Below are 17,407 nucleotides of genomic sequence, written 5' to 3' on the forward strand. Positions count from 1 at the left end.
AGCACAATAATGTTAGTAACATTGTTATCTAACTTAGTCATGAAAAAATTATGTGCTAACAATTATGGAAAGAAACAAAGAGTTCAGATTACTAACTCTTTCCACATCCTCACTCCTCCCCACATCTTCCTTGCTACTGTTGGCGATAAATGACATAATCTTCCCACATCCTTATTGCAATCATGTCTCTATCATTATCTCCATGAACTATTTGATTACTCAACGACTCCACATCATTGTGGTATTGATTGTCACCTCCCGGGAGATCAACAAAATCCCTCGCTGGTATGTTATTGGGTTGATTGTCTAACCACTCCTCGTCACCTTTATGCATTCTAATGATATTATGAAAAACCGCAGCAGCTGCCGGTATCTTGACTTGGTTCTCTATGCGATGAAATGTACCAACTCTGAGGATAGGAAATCGTTTTTTCAGAACCCCCAAAGCCCTCTCTATATAATTCCTTAATATAGCATGACGAAGGTTGAATAATTCCTTGTAGTTCCTTGGTCGACGTTGACCACGCTGGAACTCTTTCAAGTGATATCTAACTCCACGATATGGAGCAAGAAATGATGGTGTATTTGCATAGCCACCATCAACAAGGAAGAATTTTCCTTCAGGAACTTGAAACCCATTATTCAAAGCCGATCTAAGGACTTCCGCATCCGTTGCAGATCCCTCCCAGCCACATGAGATGAAAGTGAAATTTAAATCAAAGTCGCAAGCCAACATCACATTGTGACTTAGTGTGCCCTTTCTATTCCTATATGGAGCAGCTTTGTCTCCTCTTATAGTAATAGGGATATGGGAACCATCGATTGCTCCAATGCAATTCTGCAAGGAAAAGGATGAAGAATGATTTTGTGATCTTGTGAGAAAAATAACTACTTCACAGCTAATACCTAATAATGTACCTTGAAGTAGGGGAAGAAGCGTGGATTTGTACTAATCGTCTGATGGGTGTGTTGAACATTGGGAAGTTTTAGAAACGTATAGGTGAGAGCAGGGACTATGTTGAAAAATGCCTTGATATGGCGATGTAATGTCTCGCCGCTGTACTTGAACTGGAGTTGTAGATCTTCAAATGATGCATTGTGTGAAAGCATGTACAAGAAGAACCCAAGTTTTTCCTCTACCTTCACTCTTGTATCACGCATCAGATTCTCTCGTCTAAGATAGTTAGCCAATGACGTGAAGATCTCAGGTTCCATACGGAATGCTACTCGGCAATCCATCACGTGACCTTCAAGTATTTCTCGTAGGCGCTCCTTGCCGGACAGTATCGATGTATGCCGACGCTTTTTGGGTACACTAGGACCCAAGAGGTGCAATGCAGGCAACAAGAAAAGCATAATATCATCATCTTCCTCCTCCCTCATCCTCTTTCCATCCACACTTGTCGAATTCATATTACCACTAAATAACCATCAAATAAAAAAATGTAACCAACAGGATGTCAATTTTTCATCAATGTAATGCATATCATATATGGCATTATGCAGAGATATATGTTTAAATCAAGGACTATAAAATTCATCATTGTAATGCATATCATATATGACAACACACATAAATCAATGACAAGGGTAAAGGTTGGATGCATCAAACCTGAATTTTTGACTTGATTTTTTTGACGTTGTTGCTTATGTCGCTTATCTAGATGATGAACTGGTGTCTTAACTGGATCCCACGACGGAGGTAATTCGTCCTCTCCCACTCGACCTGCAAAGAAAGTGATCTACAAAACAAAAAGAGAATATTAGATAATAGTTATGCCAAAGAAACTGTACTGAAACTGCGAGTAACTATCTATATCTATGTTGTCCTAAGCTGCTCTCTGTATTTGTTTCGTCCAAAACTCTGCAGCACTTCCGGTTCACTAGAAACAAACTATTTTGCAAGCATGGTTGCATCCGCTGTTTATTTTTATTTTTGTTCATAACAAAATCATTTAGTAGAAAGCAGGAAAAATATTCCATCTCACTGGGAGATCCTCTTTCTGCACCAGCACAAAACGGGAGTTTGTTAGACAAAATGCCATATGGCTTTGTCAAAAATATTCCATCTCACTGGGAGGCCCAGGAGATTTGTTTGATCATAAATTAGGTGTGATTGGATCCCATATGGCTTTGGCCTAAATGCCGAACCTATGCAATGAAACCTACAAACATATATCACAATTGATAAGCAATTATGAAAATCCAGCAATAATCAGATTGTATGATTAAATATGGCAAGCCACACTTTTTTGTCAGTAATGTGGATGGCTGGAATTAAAAAGAGAACAAATAAATCTAAACCTTCCATTAGACAATACAAATATTTCAACAGTCCACGACAAAACAAATAGCCTTTTCTTGTAAAATCTAAAAGCAAAACATATTGGGTTCGTAGCAAATGAGAAAGAGATATTATGATTTTGTAACATATTTACAGTACCACCAGGAGATTTGGTCAGAGCTATGCCATCTCACTGGGTCTCTCCCTCACCTTCCCCTCTCACAGCCTCTTGTAAAATCTAAAAGCAAAACATATTGGGTTCATAGCAAATGAGAAAGAGATATTATGATTTTGTAACATATTTACAGTACCACCAGGAGATTTGGTCAGAGCTATGCCATCTCACTGGGTCTCTCCCTCACCTTCCCCTCTCACAGCCTCCAAGATTACTCAACACACGGAGCATCTTGCATCTTGCTCCGTCTCGAACCCTAGTGGATCGTACAAGATTAAAGCCTGTCTCGAAGATTCTCAGCCACCAAAATTACTCAGCCTCCAAGATTAAAGCCTCCAAGATTACTCAGCCTCCAAGATTAAAGCCAAGAACTCACAGAAATACCGCACAGCTCTGTCTCGAACCCTAGTGGATCGTAGTGATGGCTTCGGAGCGGAGGCGGTCGGGGCTGGCGGCGGCGGCGGACGCCGCGTCGTGGTGCTGCGGGAGGTCGGGATTGGTGACGCTGCTGCTTGTGTTCTCGCTCCGCGCGGACGAGGGGGGAGAGGGCGGCGGGGTAAAGATGCAGCAGATCGGCAAGAAAAAGGAGAGGACTTACCGGAGAGAAGGATGCCGTCGTGGTCGCCGGAGGCACCGCGTCGCCGCTCGTTGTCGTTGCCGGAGGCACCGCGTCGCCGCCGCCAATTTCGCCTCCTCGACCTAGGTTTCGTGCTCTTGTCTCGTGTGGATTTAGTTCCACGCCTCTGAAACGATTCTTCTGGACCCCGTGAAACACAGCCGACAGACGTGGTTTGGACCGGTATCTTCCCCACCGTGACCCAAACCAAACAACAAAATAAAACCCACGTGGAACAGTTCCCAGCCTGAAACGACCCATGTGAATTGGGCCGAGATCCCAGGCAAACCACGTGGTTTACCTGCTAACCAAACGAGGCCTTACTGAGGCAGGGAGTGGAGACACAGGCAATACAACCTGTTAAGGTATGTAGCAGAGCGCCTGGAATACCACACCCGCTATTTACAGATGATACCCTGCCGTTTTTTTAAGGCTAATGTTGCCCAGGCCAGGGGCGGACCCAGAAAAATAATGAAATGGGGGAGAATTAGTGGAGTGTGGACATTTCTTCTATAATTATGAAAAAAAATAATCAATGAAACACAAGCACATTCTAGTGAAGTTTCAAAAACTCCGCTACACGTAGGTCTGCCCCTTGCCTATCATACGACAACATCCAAATGTTGATGTTGCAAAGGGGATAATTGTGGTCGTTTATAGTGGCCAGGAGGGGATCCACAAGTCGCATGTGATGCGACCGAGAAAATAGCCAAGCGCTGGAAGAAGCCACCGTCTGGGTGGGTGAAATTAAACGTTGATGGCTCGTCGCGGTAGGAGGATGAAACGGGAGGCGCTGGTATATGATACTTTGCGACCAAACAGGTTCTATTATACGTATATCTTTGTGTCAAGCCGTTTCATCCAAAGATGTACAAGTGCTCTAGAGGCGGATACCGTGGCCATTCTAGAGGGTGTGTCGCTAGCAATGGATAGAAGCAATGAACAGATATATATATAGTGGTGGATACGGACTGCATGGTGGCTGCACGGATGATCACGGCTCAGGTCCCTGATAGATCCTACTAACACCCATGGTCAATGATATCAAGCACCTCTTCCCCCACAACAACAAAAATGATATCAAGCACCTCCTGAGTAGCAGATCACATGAAATACTCCCTCCATTCCCTTAGGCCCTTCCGAGTACTCCATAGTGGACAGGTGCTAAGCATGCCACATAAGCAAAAAAAGATGACATGGCATAGCAATGAAGGAGGAAAAAGAACACTTTGGTGACCTCAGAAAGAACCAATGCCATACATGTGAACCTAGGCAAACCACTTAAATAAAAAGAAGATGACCAATGCATGAGAGAGTTTATGTGCTAAATCATTAAATAGAGTGAGCTTAGGCTGGTTGTAATGGGTAGTATCATATACTAGTATCATGCATATGATACTAGTCTATGATACCACATCCCTAATGCACATATGTTAGTATCATAGAGTAGTTCATTTATTGTCATGCAAGACACATAGTAGCGCATCATTTAATATGATACGGTATCCTAAACCCTCTTTTTTTTAATTCTATGCCACCTCATTGAGATTGCCTAGTTGGCATGCATGATACTACTTATGATACTCCCATTACGGACAGCCTTAGCAACAACAAGTTAAGCACCTATGCATTGGAAAGTTGAGTTGCTAAGCTATTTAATGCTCTTAGAGCATCTCTAGTAGAGCCCTCAAACCCTTAAAAATAACCGCTTTTTTACCGTTTTCATCGGAAAAACGACGTAGACTAGAACCCTTAAACCCTTAAACCTGTAAAAAAATTAGAGGTCCAACCTCAAACCCTTTCGCAGCCTGTAGAAGTGAGGGTTGGGAGGGAAAACTGCCCCCAACCCGCACTCCACTTCCCACCTCGCGCGGGAGGCAGTTGGTTCCCCGCGCGCGCGAGGAAGTTGTCTCGGCCACCGCCGCCCCGCCTCCCCCCACACTCCGGCCGCCGCCCCGCGCTCCCTCCGCGCCCCGGTCGTCGCGTCCCTGCGCCCGCCTCGCCCCGCCCGCCCAGGTCGCCGTCGCGCCCCGCCCGCCCCGGCCGCCGCGCCGGCCGCCGTCGCCATGGCCTCCATCTCCGCGGCCGCCAAGGCCACCTCCGCCGCCTTCGCCCACAAGGTCCCCTCCCCTTCCCTCTCCCTGCCGCAGAAGGAGCTCGCCGCGGCAGCGCCGCAGCAGCAGCAGCGCGCGAGCGCCAGCAGCCGGCGCGCGCGGTCCTGGCTGTATTCCGATTTTTGCATTAGGTGTAATATCCGATTAGCACTATTCGAACAGCAGTTATCAATCTCACGCTTTGCATATTTTTGCATACTGTATGCTTCTCACGTTATGTTTATTTTTAGTGTGATAAAATATTGGTTTTTGAACATACTGCTATGCTTTGATCTGTTTAATCTTATTTCAGGTGCCTCCAACCATCAGGTTTATTATGTTTTTCTAGTGAAAATTATGCAATGCTAAATGACAGTTTTAAGGGTTGGGGTTGGGGCAAAGACTAGAATCCTCAAACCCAACCCTTATAACGGAATATTCCGTTATAAGGGTTGGGTTTGAGGGTTCTAGTCTTTGCCCCTGTTTTTCAACCCTTAAAAGTGTCAAAAATGGGCAATTCTCAACCCTTAAAACTGATTTTAGATTTAAGGGTTTGAGGGTTCTACTAGAGATGCTCTTACCACCACATCTTAGCACCTTTGCATTGGAAGCAGCCTTATACAAGGTCATAAACTCATATTACAGGTACCAAGGCAAAATTTAATGACCGGTTGGAAAGTTAAGTTTTCTTTTCGTTAACCGGAATCATTAATACGCTGCATGCATGCAACAAATAAGTGAGAAGAAAGTAGCCAAGTGCCATTATGAATACATGCATGCAATTATTAAACAAGTTGCTAGTATGAGGAAACATCATTAATGTTACCTCGATTACTGGTGGTGGCCTTATATAGATGCAAAATGTATTTTTCATAGTGGCCTTAGGTGTTCTATGGAGGAGAACGAAGTCCACCTATTTCTGAAATTATCCGTGCAGGAGGTAGCATCCCCCTCGCCATGGCCAAGGATCCCGCTGAAAACTACAAGCGAGCAGCCAACAGTGGTCGCAATGAGTAGGTTATTTTCATCTTCCCATATTTTGTGCTCTTCTCGCTCTATCATTTGTAATTGTTGTCATTCTAGAATTGTTGTCGCATTGATCTAACTCTTGAAGACTGAATACTTAAATTAATTAGGAATGCAATATGGTGTTATAGGAAGATTGAGCAGGAGTCTAAGTTATATTTTATACCTTTTTTATGTTATATACTTTTCGCCTAGTCCTTGAGGATGAAATTATTTTAAATAATGCATTGTGTTGATTGAATGCATACTATTGGCCAATTTTCTTTTTGATTGGCATATTTGATTGTATCGTGTATCAGTGATTTCATTTTTTGTTGCCTGTAAAAGTTTGCCCCGGGTAACTTCAAATCCTGGATCCGCCACTGAAGGAAATGAAGGGAGAAATGAAGAGACCAAAACAAGGCGAGTCATGCCCTGGCTCACATGGGGCACGTGCTCTCCAAAAGGATGTCTAGTTGCGTTGTGCACGGGACGAGATTGTTTCTCTATGTCTTTTTTTTAGCCAATCGTTGCTCATTGACTATTTTACCCATACACAACAAAAATATGCCTCCATCATCGTTCCGTACGCGTGCATGTAGGTAATGATCAAGACATGTTTTGCTCGATCGAATCGGGCAGGTAAAGCGATGCGAGGGCAAAAACCGTCCTATAACAAATTATGTGTGGCCCATACATAGGAAAGGAGAGAAAAACTTAATCTGTGTCATTTAAGCCATCTATCAATCAATCATACTCCCTCCGTTCCATAATATAAGTTTTTTTAGAGATTCCACTAGAGGACTACATACGGATGTATATAGACATACTTTAAAGTGTAGATTCATTCATTTTGCTCTGTATGTAGTCCTTTAGTGAAATCGCTTAAAAGACTTATATTTAGAAACGGAGGGAGTAGGTGTGTAGGTTGTCTAGGGTCAGTTTTCTTCTGGACAGCGGCATCTTGATGGTGTGGCGGCGCTACTGCTGCGCAGAATAAGGTGTCCCCCGCTCTGGCCCCATTGCAATGCTTCTTCTTCGGGAGGCATTGAGGAGCGAGTGGAAAGAGTCATGTATAGGTTTGTGCCGTTGACTGCTGATTCGTGTGGTGGTGTCGGTTTCAAGAAATTGCTTGTTTTGACACTGGTTTGGGGGATTCTTCGTCGATTTCGTTGGCTGAAGACGTCGAATTTGAGGCCCAAGGTGCATGGGGTTGAACCCCGGTCGACACTCCACGCCTCCACGGCGATATGTTGTGCTCTGCCGTTTGCGGCGGCGGTGCTTTCTTCGGCTCACGAAGCTGTTTAGCGCGTGGTGTTTGTATCCTATTTCTCCGGCAACGGTGTTGCTCGTGGATGGTGACAGGCAAAGATTTGGTTATGCAACTTGTTTGGTTAATCCCTTCCACAAGGGGATTGGAGTGGATTAAGGTGAATTTTGACTTGCAGGGGATTTAATCCCTTTCAATCCCCTTCAAACCTCTTTAAATTTCGAGAAACCAAACACGGCCTCAATGATCTATTTGTAAAAAAAAATGTAGGGTGTTTTTTGCTAATGTGTGGGTGTCCTTCCTGGAATTGTCTTGTATGGATTGGATTGGTTTCCAGCATTATATGGACTACGTGTGTTGTAATTTCCAACATTATACTGTACGAGTATTATATAAACATGTGGTTTCCTTAAGAAAAAGGATCTGTCCGGTAATCCAACGAATCAAAGTCCCATGAAAAGTGTGTAGTCAATTTTCTCTCCAGATATATACCCGGCCGCCCACCCCTCGAGAAAAAGAGAGAGTTGGCCGGGCCGCGAAACCTAGCAGCGCCTGCCGTCCACCGCCGATCAGCCACCCATGGCGCTGCGAACACTGGCGGCGAGGGTGCGGACTTCCGCCGCTGTGGTCCGCCTCCAGACGCCGGCCCTCGGCCTCTCCCCTCCGGCCGGCGGCCGTGCCTGCCTCATCTCCAGCAGGAATCTGGTACGTGACATTACTCAGAGCCAAGATTTATTGTATTACGTTCAGAAAGCATCAAACTTGGCATCGTGAAACTCGTCCTCGGCAGGATTGTCACACGTACGCCTCACATATATACGGCACCTGTGACGATATTCCTCTTGTATTTCTTCCGCTTTGTAGTAGCTAGGCCAAATATTCTTTTCTTTCAGGCACTTGGATTCTTCCTTAGTATTAGCTGCTAGCTTGTAGCCGCTTTGGACAGTAGAATTTCCATCCTTTTCATATGGCAAGCCACAGCGGTCGGAAGCTTATTTAGGGAGTTTGATATTACTTACATGTTAAATCCGCATCGAAAGGGTTGGAATATCTGTCTGATCAATTGAATTTTATCCCACGAATTATTAGTGCCTGGAATCATGAGTTGGTTAACCCACCTCAGTCTAGATCTTCTCTTGAGCGTGCCAAGCCCTTCTCCCAATTGTCTCTCTGAATTTTGATATTCTTGCCATCACCTACTCCATATTAGTCCTTTCTTTATAACTTTACCATCACCCCAGTCTCCAATCCCACCGAAAATTTGAACGCGTGTCGGATAAGCAGGGAGGACTTGAATTACAGATTTGGCATGAACCTTTTTTAGCTGCATAGGAGATGAACTTTTCTGAGCACTCACTACATCTTTTACCAAGACAATCGACACTGAACTTACGACTCATAGACTAGTCGACGCTGAAGTGTAGTCGGCCCTGGAGTTGTGACCCGTAGACTAGTCTATCGACTAGTCCTTCGACTCGTAATCCATGTCTGATCTACTCCATAGTTTGTTCCGACCAAACCTCACTCGATAGCAACGAACACTTACTGCTGCTTAACAATTGTCCCGCGTCCCTCTGAAATTTCTCCAAGGCTTGTTGGGTAACATGACCCTGCTCCACGGTTGCTACCAAAAACAATAGGGAATCAACTGCAAATAGAAGGTTAGAAATAACTGGGCTGTCCCGAACCACTTTAATACTCCCTCCGTCCCAAAATAAGTGTCTTAAGCTTAGTATAATTTTATACTAGAGCTAGTACAAAATTGAGACAGTTATTTTGGGACGGAGGGAGTAGGTAGCAAGTTACCACCAGCAACTTCTTTGTTCAGAATGCTCGTCAGAACATCCGCCACAAAGAGGAATAGGTACAGACTTAGAGGGTCTCCTTGCCTCAGCCCCCTAGATGGATTGAAAGGTTCAAGGAGTTCTCCGTAACTCCGTTGCATCGGACCGCATACCTAACAGAATACCTAACAGAACCGACACACTTCACCACCCGATCCACCCATCTCTGGTCCAAAACAATCTTTGTGAGAGCTTCACGTATAAATCTCCAATCTACCCTGTCATAGGCTTATCCAACTCCCTTGAGATTTCTTTCCTATACACAATTTCCTCCCTAAGCAGCGTCTCATCCAACTCCCTTGAGATTTCCTTGCTTCTCTTCCGATTTCCGGTTGAAGGTCGTTGCTTACCCTATCTCACTGTGAAGTACTTTACTTTAATTTGTTTTCTAACAGAACCAAAATTCGATGGGTCCAACCTTGAAGCGCTTACTGCATAGCCATGAGTTCAAGCGAGGGGCCAGCCATAGAATCCACACCTACTCCTTTTCCCAAACTGAATTTACCACACATTAGCTCATAAGGAAAAGAGTTCTTCCTTGTGTACTCCTTCTCCCCAAACACAGGCAGCGACGGCAAGTGGTCAGGCAGACGAGATTAAGTGATGGACCCTAGCATTTTGGAACATTCCGGCGATGCTACCCCTCCGTCAAGCCTCCCAAACTGCTTATTGTCATATGTCCAATCTCTAGGAACGTGATTTGAAAATATGTTTTGTTGTTTATATTTTGAAGTCGAGCGTGTTTGTTTTCTACCATCTCAAAGATTTTGTAAGAACAACTGGAAAAGAAATATGGGTTTAACAGTTTTGGCTCCTAAGTCCTAATATTGGTTTTCACTCATTGGTGGGTTGATGAATCAGGGAGGTTCTTCACGTGAAGACGCTGCTCGCAAGATGGTGCTTGAGACTGCTGCCACACTTGAACGCCTGGAGAAGACTTACGAAAAATTTAAGTACGTGAAATGTTCTTTTCAAGTTTCTTATTTGTATTACAATACTACCTCCGTCACAGTTTATAAGGCATGCACGTGTACTTATGTCGTCAATTTAACTTATATAAAATATATTGTCTAATATAAAAGTTATATTATTAAAAAATAAAACATTTAAAGTTTTTAATGATATATTTTTTGTAATATATGTTTATTATTAAGTTGGTCAAATTGACGACCTAGGTATACGTGTCGGACTTATAAAGTGAGATGGAGGGAGTAGTACTTTTCTGTCATACAGATAAACTAATGCTGCTCGTCTTCTTTTTTTTCCTTTTGAAGGGCACAAGTTGGATTTCTGGAGAAGTTTTGCAAGGTTCTGAAGTGGTCGCTGGCTTCCATTATCCCTGTGCCTTTGGTTTACACCATCGCGGAGCATTATTAGGAAAATAAAGAGGAACTGACCCTTGGGTTATTTAATATCTACATCTGTGGTCTTTATCATCAGCAGTATCATTCACGCTAGTTAAATGTGTCATCGTTCTGCTAAGTGCATCATAAAAATGTTACTGTACGTGTTGACAGAGAGATTTGCCTGATATGTCCTTGGACCCACCTGTTATCAAGTCTTATCTCTATCAACAGTTGTACTCCCTCTGGTCCTTTTTTCTTCACGTATTATATTTGTGTCAAGACAAACTAGCAAAGTTTGACCAAATTCATATTAAAAATGTCACTATTTACAATGCCAAGTATATATACTATGAAATTACCATTTCATAATGAATCTAACAATGTTGATTTGGCATTGTTAATGTCGATATTCTTTCCTATAATTTTGATCAAAGTAAAGATACTTTAACTTCGAACAAAATTTATATACAGACTAAGAAGGATGGAAGCAAGTACTATTCTTTTCGTTAAGTTTCTGTGAAGACGTTCCACCTAGATATATCAATCCTTCGCTGGGACAGAAGCAAGATACACATACGTCTATGGCGACAAGAAGTGCACGAAGGACACATGGATTCTACCATTTGATTGCATAGTACGTTTGGACCGCAATATATGTAGTTTCGTTCCACCATAGCGTCTTTCTGCCGGATGTCGAATTCTTCCATCTGGCCATTGACGAGTTTCGGTCTTACCCGATCTGGCCGTTGACGAGTTTCGGTCTTCCTCGTCAGAGATTTATACGGATTGGCGTATGTCATCCTTGGATATGTAGATAGAGAGCGCGCACTCATATTATCAGCCAGCATGGCTTAAAGAGGGCTCGACGCGAAGCTTCGCTTTCTTGTCAGGGTCATGGGACATGTCTAAGTCAAGATTGCCAAGACATTGATGGAGATGGGGAATGTCATGACGGCTGCGATTGAAGGTTTTAAAGCATTGATGGAAAGGTGTACTGAATACGATGACGTCTGTGACTATGTACTAGGTGTTTGATGACTTCCAACACCGGCCTCGACAAGTGAAGGGTTATGGGATGTTGGCCTCAAGTTGAACTGTTTGCAAGTAATTCTATGATGAAGGTGCATTGCTCAACAGTCAAATCCGCCTTGAAATGCCTCATCCACTTGCGATTTTCGAGCCGATCTTACCAAAAGCACGTGCTAGAGTTGGCTCACCTTCCACTTTCGTAAAGTGTCTAAAAGCACGTGCTAGAGTTGGCTCTTAGCTAAAAGTCCGCTTACATTCTCTCTCCTCTTTTCTTTTCTCTAACTAAACAAAAATATACTACTTTATTTTTTATAACCAGCTGACTCAGCTCTATTATACTTGCATAGTTAAAAAAAAGAAGAGAAACAGGCTAATTAACTGCCGGCTGCACCACATACTTCTAGATACTATGTGAGAGAGTGATGTGGGACATATGTCAACAAAGCAGTATATATTTGGAAAGTCCTATTCTACTCCCTAGCACAAATGCGTGAACAGTAAAATTGAAACAAATTAGTAAAATAGTTCAAAAAATTCTGAAATCTTTTTATGATAAACTTTGACAAATATTTTACATACGTACCAAAATTCAGTACGAAACAACATTTATGGAAGTCGCAGCGGAAAAAAAATCAACTGTCCAAAATATATCCAAAACTAACATTTTTAGAGCAGCGATTTTGTTTTTTCGTCACGACTTCCACGAATGTTATTTCGAGCTGAAATTTTGTAAGCATACAAAACATTTGTCAAAGTTTATAAAAAAAATCAAAAAAAATTGAATGTTTTCACTATTTTTTTTTCGATTTTACTGTTTATGAGGGAGCATATGAGCTCGGGATTAAAAACTCCATGTCCTATATATTTGTATTCAACTATTGTACTGGTCGGCTATAAGGTTGGCAATAGATGATGTGACAACATAATATAGGCATCAATTGGCTATATTATTAACAATGTTCTTAGTGTAGAACGATCAGCACAACTTAGTGTAGGACTGACATAACTTAACTGATGTGGTAATTATGGTAAATGTTGAGATTCTACTAACAAACTAGCAAGTACTACAACAATGCATGATTCAGAATTCATGTCTAAACTAGGTATAGCTTTGATTGTTTATTTACCCACTTGATTTTAGTGGTCTCGGGAAAGAGACTTGTATGCCAAAACATATGTATAACAATTTAAATTTGCACTCAATAGAAGGTTCAAAATGCTTGGTAATTACCAAGAAAAATATATTATGTGAGCTACAACATGATCAAGAAAATCTGATGAAACTTCAGAAATAGGCTTGGTTTCAGAACAGCCTAGAAATTGATCGGTTTTGTCAGAATGGTCATGGTTAGATGGAGGCTCAATCAAAAGTTCGATCCCGGCAAAAAAATGTTCAAAACAGGAAATTAGAAACACACAGCAAACTTAACAGTGCTTAGTTCCATTCAACAAAATAAAGTAATAATTATGTTCACTAGATCTGGTAAGCTGCATACTGTTTAATCTGTTTCATAAATGACACTTAACATCTCATTACACTCTGCATATGCAGCATTGAAAGAGACCATCAGCAACATTCTGTTACCGTCGCAAAACACAGGGCATCGTAGATATTTGGCATAGATGGATAGCAAGTCATATTGAAGATCTATTTGCTTGACAGAAATGGAAATACAGAGCACAAAATGTAACTACTTCTAAACGTAGATAACGTAAGCTCACATTCAGACGACATAACAAGTGATCACGGTAACAAGTGCAGCATAAAAGCAAATATATTTAGGTGACTAAGTAATACATACACCTAATTAAGCATTACCCATTGGATCTCTTGTCACTTTCAAAATCTCTACCATTAACCAACATTGTTTGACGCCACAAAACGGCGGCGCCCGCAGAGCATAATTTGGAATGCTAGGAAGACATATCCAAACCAGTGCCACAGGACTAGAAGAGTGGGTTCTACAAAAGGCAACTAGTGCCCCACCAAAGACATGACGGAAACGCCGACTTTTCAGTGATCATCGGAGAGCCAAATCCCCAAAATCCGCAAAGCAGGGAATAAAAGGTAGACCGCCGAGGAAATCTCCAGAAGTGCACATAGGATGCACTTGCCCGCTGTCCATATCGTACGACAAATTCACCTCCCTCCAATTAGTAAGGAAAATCACATTGTGTTCCGGATGAATTGCAAACACATCATACTTATGGGTCCCATGCTCCTCTTGGTCAGAATATTCCTCGTCTTGGTCGGATTTCGTTTCTTCAAAGAGTTCCGGAACATTGACGGTATGCTTTAGGGTCCACTCTTCGGTAGCATAATCCTTGAGCACCCACACAGAGAGCTCGTAGTAACGAGGATCCATATACCAAGCATGGAGGAGTCCATGAGAGCACCCCACCGAAGCATAACCAGGTGTGGCTCCTACAAATCCATCTGGGGCAGCAATTTTCCGGCAAAGCTCCCCCTCAATGTCCAGTACGGCTATCAATGGCTCGACGATAAAAAAATGCAGGAAATGCATCATGCCATTCATGAAGACGGCGCATTCCGGAACGACGGCACGAAACTCTTCGTTTTCCCACCCGCTGCTCGGGGTCCATTGTCCGGTTTCCCATGAGTATATCGCGAGAACATCGTCCGTCTCGATGAGCGGCGCAAACACCACGAAACGAGACGGGACGGCCGGGTCGAAAACCAGGAAGGGATACCTCAGCTCGAAACATTCGGGGTCGCCGTCGTCCTCGTCTTCTTCGCCCGGCCATTCTATAGGAGGCAGCACGGTCCACTGCTCGGTCATCGGATTGCACACGACGAAATCGAACTCGTCATCGGATTCCGATTCCCAGCATTTGCAGAGGAGGAGGCTGGTGGAGCATTGCTCGAGCTTGATTTTCCGGTAGCTCTCACGGAGGAAAGGGAGCGAAGCGTCGACCAGCGGGCGTCCGCCGGACAGGTTGTCAAAGCAGAGGTGGCCGACCAGGTGGTTGTGGAAGAATCCGGCGAGGGTCTGCGGCGCCCTCTTGATGATTTCGGGGTCGGAGCAGAGCTGGCGCCACTGCTTGGAGACGCACTTGAAGCGGCAGAGCGAGCGGTAGGGCAGCCGTGACAGGATCTCGACGAGGGGGCCCTCGGGGATGCTCACCACCTCCGACGCCGGCTGCCTCTGCTTCCTTTTCTTCCTCTGCTTCTATTGACGAGGGGGCCCAAGAAAGATTGATTAGGCTCCCGATCGATTCCCTTCCATTGACCCAAGAAAGATTGGTTGGGGGAAGAGGTATGGAGCAGACCTGAGAATCCATGGCGGGGAACGGCGGCGCGGGACGGGACTCGTCGCGGCGCCGGATCGCCGGCGGGTGGCTCTGCTCCTTCCCCGTGCGGCCACGCTTGCTTGCTTCTACTCCCCCTGGCGGCATCGCGCTGCTCCTCGTGGGCTTGTGGATCAGCGCCTCGAGGCCGTCGTGGGAAAATGGTCCGAAGCTCGACGGAGCTCTCGCTAGGGTTTGGTAGCCGGAAGGGCAAGAGCGGCGGCCGCAGTGGTGTTCCACGATGACCTTTACGATTCTTCCAGAATTCTGCCGAAATAACCGTCCGCATATCTGGAAAAGTTTTTTTTTTCCAGTAAACTACCTTAAGAGTATCTCTCACAAACACCTTATATCAAGCTGAACTATAAAATAATTAATTTACAGTTTTGCACGAACGTCTCCGACAGACACCTTAAACGGTTCCGTCCCTTAAAAAAATTTAAGGGGCGATAAATTGTGCCCCACACGCATCGATGCCATCGTGAAAACACAGGTTTTCCCTTGCCCCGTCATTTCATCGTATCATGGGAAACAGTTGGTGGGAGAGACGTTTTAGCCGCCGCGCGTGGTCCTCCACCATTCCTCAGCCACCCGTTGTCGTCGCCGTCCGTCTGTCGCCTTCAATTCTGGCCATATTCATCGGCGAAAACACACGACCGGGCCACTACAGACCCGGGTCCACCACGTCGCTTCGTCGGCGCTGGATCCGCCGCACCGAGCTGCCCCCGGGTCGCAGCCACCCCAAATCGGCCACCGTCGAATCGCCGCTCACCCCGAATCCACCGGTGAGTCGTTTTCTGTCCCTTCAAGTTACATTCATCGAACGATTTACGTTCATACCGGGAAGTTAAAGACTCAAACACACACCACCAGCTTCAACACGATCTCATTGAACACAATTGACAAAGGCATAGGCAGCAAAAAAACCTTTTATTTTTACATTCATTTAGTTTAATTCATGTGTGATTTGTATTATTGTTGTATTCAAAATAATTCTTGTATTGAATTACAAACTCAATTATTAGATTTGAATAATTATTGTAATTTGGATGATTATTGTATTGTAATATTCAGATTTTAATCTACATTGATTTCATATTTCTATGTAATATGATATATATGTGCCAAATTGAGAAAAAAACACCCCAAAGGTCCGCGGGATAAGAGGCCTGCTAGAGATTCTCTAACAGGATGACAACTACCATGTGTCTTCTCTTCAAAATTTCCTGCCCGTCCACCTTTTCTTTTTTTAAACTATTTATTTTGGTCCATTTGCAACCTTTAACAACAAATCAACGGGTGAATCAACATGTGGTTGGATGGTTAGGGTTTCATCAGAGTTTAAGTCTCAGACTTGACATTGATGCTCGCATTTTTCTTGATTTATTTCAGGTCTTTCGGTGATGTACGGGCGTTCCCGTCAACTACAAAGATGTATGTGACGACTTTGTCTATCTTAAGATGATGGGTCGGTCATCTATCTATCGAAGATGTTTGTAGGGGTAGGGTGTGCACATAGGATGAGTGTGCTGGTGTATATGACGACTTCGATTGTACTTCATTGAAAAAATAAGAAATAAACGGCATTGTTCGCCAAACACTTTAACGATAAATTTTGCATGACAAACAATTTAACGACAAATTTTGCATGACAAACAATTCAACATGTTTCATCACCGAATGCAACAAAACGAACAAATAAAAGTTGGCCGAATTTTTCATGGCGAGCATTGATGTTGCAATGGATCGTGTGGAACCGCTTCTTAGCATCCACATTGGAGAGCCTTTTTGGTTCGGACAATTAGATACAGATGCATACAAGTAGGGGAAAGAGTGGAGAAACCCTACCATCCAATAAGAGACCACCACTAACCTGAAAGAAAAGCGACCAATAGGAGTATTTTTATCCGGGTGTCTATTTTTTTTATCCATTTGGGACTCGCGTCTGACTTTGGAGTCGTTCTCGAGCGACCTCGGAGGACCACGTCACCACCTACCTCCCACTGCACCATGCCCTTGTCGCCGTTAGATGTTAAGCCCTACACGATGAATGATGGTGACATGCTCAGGCTCGGCATGCGCGCTTCCTCCCCCTTCACAAGATGGTTGCTATGAAATCCCATCGAACCGCAACGATCACCTAGCAGGATCTGCATGGTCATCATTGTCGGAGCTAAATCCGGTTGATCTCAAGGTAGGGGATCCTAAACTAGGCTTCTTGAGACGATGGTAATAGCCACACATGATTTATCCGAAGACATAAAACACTATGTATTGCTTGCGTGATATTGCATTGCAGTGTGAATACATGTTAACTAACTTGATTTTCTGATGAGATGTAGATTGTCCTTTATCAACTAGCCTGACCCCAACTTATATAAGATACCGAAGGCCTAGTATTTCAAGAGTCTTAATCAGTTATGTCGATGATTAGGA

At 43.8% G+C, this 17,407-nt stretch overlaps 1 protein-coding gene across 1 annotated transcript; it reads right to left on the minus strand.

Moving 5' to 3' along the window:
* Positions 1–13,419: 13,419 nt before the first annotated feature.
* LOC123409874 (putative F-box protein At5g42430) lies at positions 13,420–15,228 on the minus strand. Its single transcript, XM_045102741.1, has 2 exons — positions 14,954–15,228; positions 13,420–14,853 (listed from the first exon to the last, which is right to left on the minus strand). Exons 1-2 carry the CDS (start codon positions 15,077–15,079, stop codon positions 13,684–13,686), a joined length of 1,296 nt encoding a protein of 431 aa, XP_044958676.1. The 5' UTR covers positions 15,080–15,228; the 3' UTR covers positions 13,420–13,683.
* Positions 15,229–17,407: the final 2,179 nt, after the last annotated feature.

Source organism: Hordeum vulgare, chromosome 7H (genome assembly GCF_904849725.1).
Source record: "Hordeum vulgare subsp. vulgare chromosome 7H, MorexV3_pseudomolecules_assembly, whole genome shotgun sequence".
NCBI classification, from domain to species: domain Eukaryota; kingdom Viridiplantae; phylum Streptophyta; class Magnoliopsida; order Poales; family Poaceae; genus Hordeum; species Hordeum vulgare.